We start from the raw sequence: 8104 nt of genomic DNA on the forward strand, positions 1-8104 counted from the left end.
ACGTTCGCGCACTTTTTCTCATACACAATTGTTTTTAGCGTTTGTTCAATCAAATTTTGGTTTTCTTTTAAATCAAAAGAAAACTAATTAAAGTAAGTTTTTTTTAGCATTTTTTCTAAAGTTTTTTAATTACAAATAATTACGTACAGATTTTAAAATTTTGACTGACTAGTGATCAACATAATATTATGAATTATTATTATTATTATTTACAAATTAAAATACTTTATTTATTTTTAATAAAAACCAAAGGGAAAGGACATAAATATATAATTTCACTTCCTAATACTCTTTAATTAATTGGAATAATAATCTTCAATTAATGCCAGGATTTAGGGTTGATTGGATCTAAAAAGTTCAGTCATAAAACTCAATTAACCTTAATCAACATAATGTTTATAGTACGTAATGGATAAGTGATGAACAGAAAGTCTCCATGGAAAAAAAAAAAAAAGGCCTTTGATCAATCAGGAATGCCAAATGGTATATATATTAACCAATGGTAATCGATTAGTGATCACCTACACTTATTAGTAGACAGAAGACAAAGAGAGGGAGAGATCATAGCCATAGCTTGGTGGCAAGCTCTCTAGTTTCTCCAGTTTTCGAGCCAAAATGACCAAATTAGTCTGCCTTCCATTTTGAGAAGCATTGCTTGTGACCAAAAGGAGCACAAATGACTTCAAGAAGATTAGCCATTACTGGCAACCTGATTAAAGAGCCAATACGATCCTTGTTTTTTTCTTTTTTCTTTTTTTATACCAAGCGACCGAAATAAGATGCCAGAACCATACGACAATGATGTCTATATTTCTGAAATTGCATAGTAGATTTTTGTCATCCAAAACAGTCAAAATGGGAATTAATGGTTCTAATTTTGCAGATACAATCACGGAAATAAACTTCAAAACTGCAAATTTAAATGATAATTAGTGGTTTTAAAGATATAAAAATAATTTTTAATCTTTGAAGGGACATCAAGGGCCTGGTTTCGAATCAGGCCTCTCCCTTCCTCTTTATTTGTAATAAGGCTTTGACTTCCTGATGTAACAAAAAAAAAAGATAAACAAATCTTGTAAAAATAATGATTAAACAATTAATTTTAGATGCTTTTAGATATTAATTTCACAGGGAGAGAGTATGTGTATGTAGTTTTCAAAAGTTTTACTTCAATTCAACAGTATTTTTCTATGATTCTTGTCAGCACCAACCATGTTACATACATATCAAATCTTTACTTGAAAATCATACTATATTTTTATAGTGTAAGCAAATTGATCATTATAAGGTTCCTTTTATATATTATCATAAACAATATGAAACAATACTTATGTTTTGAGTAATTTATTTTGCATTTTTTACATCTCTATAGAGGAATCGTTGTAATCACAAAAAAAACAACACAATAAACCAATTTTATTTATCTGACAAAAACTGTCAACCTATAACTTTAATGGAGATTACCACACATTCACACAATTTTTATTTATCCCAACTGGGTTTCACGAGATAATTCTTTGAGCTACAGTCACACAGACACAAAATCGCAATCTTAATCTCTCAAGCCTCACAACCTCTTTAGTGTTTTAGTTTTTTACAAACTCAGAACAAAATAACATAGTTATACCCTTATACTAAAACTTTAAAACTCTAAAAGACCCACTAATAAAATAGTTTCTAATAAAACATTAATTATAGTAAACAAAATAAATAATAATAGTAAAAATATATATCTTGGTTTAATTGGACAAGTAATCTTGTGCACAAAAGCTCACTTTATAGAAAACTAGTATTCGATATATGACCATTTAATTTCTACTACTTTGTTCTTTTAAATTTTTGTTTCTTATTTTATCTTTTTTTCCTTACATCTTTGATCTATAAAATGATTTTATGTGACATATATCTTGTTTCAATTTAGAACTGTGTCAAAATTTGAAGTACTTTTTGCCGAGCCGATATTCATGAACTGTATATAAACGTGATGCATGCAATATTAAGTTTAACAATATCGAATTTAACCTGCAAGTGACTCTTTACTTGATCAATTGTAAGCCCCTCAACCTGCATGAGGTCTCTGATTTGCTTAGGAGTAGCCACTGCCCAACAAAAGGTCAATGAATAAAAATAATTAAAAAAATACATCACAATTAAAATCAAATCTGTAAAAAAAAAAGATACAAATTAATTATCAAAGGGGAAAATAATGAGATCCATGCACTTGTGATCAACTTAATTTCCATGCAAAAAGGGAGCTTTAATTAGAACTACTAGATGTTATTTTAAAATTGGCTGCATTAATCAACTGTGATTAAAGGCTCAAGCCGATAATTTAGCTTCTTGGCCTAGTGGTCAAGCAAGCCTTAAAAGAAGATACCAAGGTTGGGGTTCGACCCCAACTTTACCTCCTCTCCCTTTATTGTAGGGTTCTGCTCCCTTTAAAAACAAAAAAAAATTGGCTGCATTAATCAACTGTGATTAAAATTTGGATTCTAAGTAGATGTATTTTGCTATCAATAAATTATCAAACTAAATTACAAACTATAGAAAATCAAAGAGCATTTAAATTAACCATCAAAAAAATTTTGTGATATTTAATAAGTTCTGACCTTGAATGCCTCCAAGCAGATTTAGAGCCTCCACAAATCTTGCATGAAGCTCAGATGACCAACATCTCTTGTTATTCTTCCAAATGGGTTGAGTCAATGGCTTTGGGTGATAATTAAGAGTTTGAATTCTATCATCTGTCTTGAGATACAAGAAACCTTGATTTCTAGATGAATATTGATCATCCATGGGTACATCCTGCAGCTTTTCCTCTCCAGTAATTGATGATCCAATGGAATTCGAATTACACTCCTTGTATGGAACCAATAACTGTTTGCATGGCCGAATTGCTTTGAGATTGCGAGGCTAGAGAGAGTCATAAAGAATATATTTTATTCAACAAGTTGAAAGAAAATATATATCTATTGCTCGAATTATGAAATTAGTTCTTATATTCTGACCAAAACCAAGATTTAATCCATCTATAATAATTTGATTAAATCAAGTTTTTTACTTTTTTAAATTTGAAATTTCAATCCAAATTTTATCAAAATTAACATTCCACCATTATTTTCCTGACTCGAACCGCAAACGTGGAAATATCAATCAGATGGTAAAGGCCCATCTTTACATCCTCATTTTACCTAATCCAAAAACCCAAAATTCCCGATCGGAAACCCTTTAAAAAGCTTATCATCTTGTCATATTCTGTTATGAACCCTTAAACTCTTTTATCAGTTATAAGTAAAAAATATTTTTTTTTTCCAAACTGGAGGAGGAAATTGAGGCTTACTTTGTTCGCCAGTTATCAAACCTTCTTCATAAGTGTTGCCTTGTTTCCTTGCTAGATCTTGCTCTTTGCAGTGACCTGGGGATTGGATGTTAGGAACTTGACGGGATGTGGTGCTTAAACGCCTGCAACTCATTTTGTTGTTGTCGAGCACCTCTGGAAACCATTAAAGGTCTAACAATTTTGATATATGTGATTGTAATGTACGGAGCACAAAAAGAGCTAGACTGGATCAGCATATAATGGTTGAGATATAAGTTAAAAGCTGGACCACCGCTTTTACATTTGCTACTCCATCCACTACAATCAGGGAATAGGACATACTTGGGACTGCCCCAACATAGTCTATTTTGTGCTCAGGAATCTCATTGGAGGATATTCTTAGCGTTTAAGCATTCATATCTTTCAGTGCTCTTCTGGTTTTTGTCTCTTTCCATTTTGGTTTCATTTTTGTCATGACCTTCCGTAGAAAAGATCATTACTAAATGTTGAGCTTGACAAACACTTAATATCTGTCATATTGAAGTTTGGGTTGTGATTTCGAGCAGTGGAGATGGAGTTTTTTTGGATGGTGAGACTGCGAGTTTGGATTGTAGAGTTAGGGTATTTTAGGTTTTAAAAAAAAAATTAACTTGCTAGAGTGAAAAAGGAGGGAAAGGGGATCCTTTCAGTGGATTTTAGCGGAGATCCCACGGTGACTACTGGCAGTTGGTGGTACAGCATGGCGGTCAACAGCGGTTTTGATGGCCAGTTTCTAGAATAGTGTGGTAGGTGGTTTGAAAGGTTCAAAGTAGTGAAAGAGGAAGATGTAAAGAGAGAAGAAGAAAAAGTAAGAAAAAATAAGAAAGAAAAAGAAGGAAAAATTAAAGGGAAATGTCGAGTTGGCATGTTCAAGAATGATATTTCCACGTTTTCAATGTATATTGACAAAAAAAAAAAAAAGTCCACATTAGTAACATGAAGGTGAAATGTTAATTTTGTTAAAATTTGAAATGAAAATTTCATATAATTTGACAATATGTATTTAATTATTGTATGTGATCCAGAAAAACAAGTTGAACGATTACCATCTTTGTATTTACCTGGAAGTTATCTAGGAGTACTAATGGTTTCTGCTGGGAGTTATCTAGGAGTAATGGTTTCCGCCTCTTTGCATTATGACTAGGGTTACAGTGGTCTTGATCAGGATTGTATGTAATTTCCCTTTGCTCCTGCTCGTTGTTTTTCCTCTTTGTTGACAAATACTCCACTAGATCAGGCTGTTCTGACTGAGATTCTATATTATTCTTTATGTTCATGAATTCCTCCTTCAATGTCTCAATTGCTACACATCTCATCAAAAAAAAAAAACAGTCAAAATCTTCAATAATAGAGATGAAAGAATTTCTTTGAATTTATAATCAGCAAAGAAGATATTTAACATAGACTTACCCTCCATTAGAAGTAGCCTGCATTGAGGAAGTTCATGCTTTAAAGCCTCAACCCTGCTTAACTCCTCCTGATGCTTGCAAATATAATCACTCAACACCGGTAACTTCTCCTCATTACCAATTTCCGACAGATCTAAGAGCAAGTTACTTAAGTATTTAGGCACATAAGATGGTTTAAGACTCAAGCTAAGCTCCACAAAACTTGGATTCATATTATTTCTCTCAGTTCTAAATTGTATATTGCAAGGCCTGGGGCTTTGGGGAATTATATATAGAGCAATGTGAGCAATCAAAGACAAAAGTATGAGCTGATATAGAATCCGGGTTAATCCTGGAGGACTGACTTGATTACATATGAAATATTCCTATTCATTCGATCTGGACTCCTTTTTCTAAGGATGAAAAGGTGAAACCACTATGCAAATTCTTTTCTCTTTTTCTAAAGTTACTTTTGTGTGTTTTCAGCCAATTTCTTCCCATGTTTAATTTTTGTGGCACCACCAAAAGTCTTTCAAATGCATTTGGATAAGTTAATTATGGCTAGCTAGTAATGAAAGTTTAATTTCATACTCAAAATCACCCTAATTCAACTACCCAATATCATGTAGTTATCAATCAAACCATCTTCTGAAATTCCAGTGCCTAACATAGTTCTTGAAATTTCTGTGGACCTTGTAAAGTTTGAAGCAATTTTGTCGTATTTGGGCAAATGGATTAAGGGTTCATTTGACATCATGGTGGGAGAACTTTTATCGCATAATAATATTGGTTTATGATTAATCTTTTAAAAATTTAATCATAAAACAACATTACAACTCAGTGAGAATTCCTCTTATCATGCTCTTACATAAATCCTAAATTCCATTCCTCTATTATTATATTTCTGTTTCACCATGCCTCTTTTAAAGTAATATCATGATTCAATGCAAATTATTGATCATTTTCAAATAGTGTTGTTTGGACAATAGGAATTTTGAGGCCAAAGCTCGACCCAAATCGGCTTGTGATCATTATTATATTAATAAATTATTATTTTTTTAAAAAAATTATATTTAAAAATATAAAAATATTAATAGAAAATAAAATTTAAATGATTGTACAAATTGGATCATACTTGAGCTTAGGTTTTGAATGTATCAATCAGACTTTTCTTTAAAAGCAAGCTTTATAATTGATAAAGAAACGAAAAAGTACATTTAATATCAAGGAGTAGCTAGTAAAGTCACTAAAAGGTTTTGAGCTCTATTCGAATTTGATTTGACAAGATCATCAGCAAGATCATTAGCCTCCCGCAATGTATGAAAAATTTGACAAGTTCGCAATGTTGCTTCAAATTTTCCAGCTGCAATGACCTCCAAGGGATGTTTTGGGGTGATATGATCTAATTCACCGCGTCGAAAGAATCATTCTGCAATTGTTGTTTCAAAGCTTCCAAGTGCAATATGTGCTTTTCCAACTTTCAATGGGTACTTTGGAGTGATCTAATCCAATTCATCGCGTTTAGAGAATCACTTTCAGTAACCATGACTCAGATTGACCCATCAACATCTCTCTTTCCAAATTCTATATTTTATATAGATAATATTAAAAGAATTTATGAGGACAAGAAAAGAAAATAAAAAAGAGAACAGCGATGGATTCCAGGAGGAACTAAAGCCATGGATCCTGTTATGGCTGATTGACGCATGAACGTACATATATATCTAGCACCAAAAGTTTCATTGGAAGAATCTTTGAGGAGGGGTCACCGGAAACCAGATTGGCATCCACTTTATATTCTTTTACCTTTGATTAGTTCGTATAACTTCCCTTTGAATAAGAAATTGACAAAATGGGAAAGAAGATAAAAAAGAAACATTCTATATAATTCATAGCTATCTGTTAATTATAACTTGAAATAACTTTACTTATAAACTATTTTTTATCATATCTTATGTATACAAATAATTTAATTCAATGATAAAAGTATATATAATTTTTTTTATTCAATGATATGGGTCCAAATTTTTTTTTCCAAAATTTAAAGGAAAAAAATTACCATTTTAAGTGAGAAAAAATGGTGAAACAAATATTATTATTGGGAAAAAAAATATTAATGAGCCTTGAAAGAGTATGCAGGTTTTTTTAATTTAAAAGGGGAAAGATTCGAAGGCTGGTTTCCTTTTAGGGATTCAAACATTCGGTGCACCGAATTGTTTTACTATGCATTGAGGAAGACTTATAGAGGAACTAAGTTCACAAAGCTTAAAGTGAGGGCAATGGGGAACCAGCAGCTCCTGTGTTCCTGGCTAAGATTTTTGCACCATGGGGTTTTCAATCATCAATACTTTTCAAAAAGTTAAAGGTATGTACTCAAAGGCGAATCCAAAGTGCCCCAAAATCTTTTACACCATTGTAGTATAGTAACTCAGCCGATTTAACATTAATATCGGTCATCTTTTTTCCATTAACTTCACTGTTTGACTTCTGTGCCTTATATCTGGTTCCGTTCCTGCATAGACTCCTTTCTAAAGGTGGCGGGTTTGGTTGACAATCTGTTTAGGATTTGAGTGATTTAGAATTCGAGTTGATTTCAGTCGTTTATTGGTATGGTTGTCTCAAGTTTCAGGTTATTATAAATTAGGGTTAAATCGATTTATTTTGAGTTTAGAATATTTTGAATTTAAATATTTTATTTTTTTAAAAAATTCATATCTTTAATTTTTTTCGCCCATTCAAGTTTGATTAGGTTTGGGTTCAAGTATTTAATTTTGGAAGGATTTTCAAATTTGAATTAATTTTACTATCTCCACTCCTTTCATTTTCATTTTATTTGTTAATCGGTTTTCTGATTTACCAAAATTTTGTACTCTTTTAAAAATACACTTTAACTCCTTTTTTATTTCGAATTTCTTTTCATGATTTTTTTTTTTTTTTACTTTTGACATTAAAAGCAATGGCAAATACTTTTATTTTATATTATATTTTTTATGATGGCTTTGTTCGGTCAATACTTCGTTTAAAAGCAATACTTTTATGATTTTTCATGGCTTTGTTTGGCAAATATTTTTATTTTATGTTTTGTCTTTTTGTAAAACATAAATTAAAAAGCAAAAACTAAAAGATAATAGATAGCCTATTGCAAATAGAAGAAAATAAAAAAAAATACAAAAGCATTTATTAACCAAAACCTAAGCAAATTAATAATAATGTATACTTGATAAAGGGTCCAATTGCATGGGTATTGAATTGAAAATGGCATGACAATGATATTATTGTGACGGTTTTTTGGAGACTACTAAATAAATTTGAAAGCAAAAAAAAGTTATCACTATTTTTTTTTGACTAGGTATAATCG

General features: G+C 31.2%; 1 protein-coding gene across 3 annotated transcripts; it reads right to left on the reverse strand.

Moving 5' to 3' along the window:
- Positions 1–469: 469 nt before the first annotated feature.
- LOC111313161 (myb family transcription factor EFM-like) lies at positions 470–5099 on the reverse strand. Of its 3 annotated transcripts, XM_089752535.1 has the most exons (5): positions 4769–5094; positions 4420–4661; positions 2610–2913; positions 2023–2099; positions 470–813 (listed from the first exon to the last, which is right to left on the reverse strand). In XM_089752535.1, exons 1-5 carry the CDS (start codon positions 4977–4979, stop codon positions 757–759), a joined length of 891 nt encoding a protein of 296 aa, XP_089608661.1. In that variant the 5' UTR covers positions 4980–5094; the 3' UTR covers positions 470–756. The 3 variants fall into 3 exon arrangements, with proteins under 3 accessions (XP_089608661.1, XP_089608660.1, XP_089608662.1); XM_089752534.1 differs by having other exon boundaries at positions 470–2099; XM_089752536.1 differs by lacking the exons at positions 470–813; positions 2023–2099 and adding an exon at positions 2141–2436 and having other exon boundaries at positions 4769–5099.
- Between the last annotated feature and the right edge of the window lie 3005 nt (positions 5100–8104).

Source organism: Durio zibethinus, chromosome 23 (assembly GCF_047325235.1).
Source record: "Durio zibethinus cultivar Kanyao isolate XHJ-2024 chromosome 23, ASM4732523v1, whole genome shotgun sequence".
Classification (NCBI taxonomy): Eukaryota; Viridiplantae; Streptophyta; class Magnoliopsida; order Malvales; family Malvaceae; genus Durio; species Durio zibethinus.

Coding starts and splice junctions, on each gene's coding strand:
- LOC111313161 (XM_089752534.1), bottom strand. CDS start 4,979: ATGAATCCAAGTTTTGTGGAGCTTAGCTTGAGTCTTAAACCATCTTAT. Junction 4,662..4,768: donor CAGGCTACTTCTAATGGAGG/GTAAGTCTATGT, acceptor TGAGATGTGTAG/CAATTGAGACATTGAAGGAG. Junction 2,914..4,419: donor TACTCCTAGATAACTTCCAG/GTAAATACAAAG, acceptor GACTCTCTCTAG/CCTCGCAATCTCAAAGCAAT.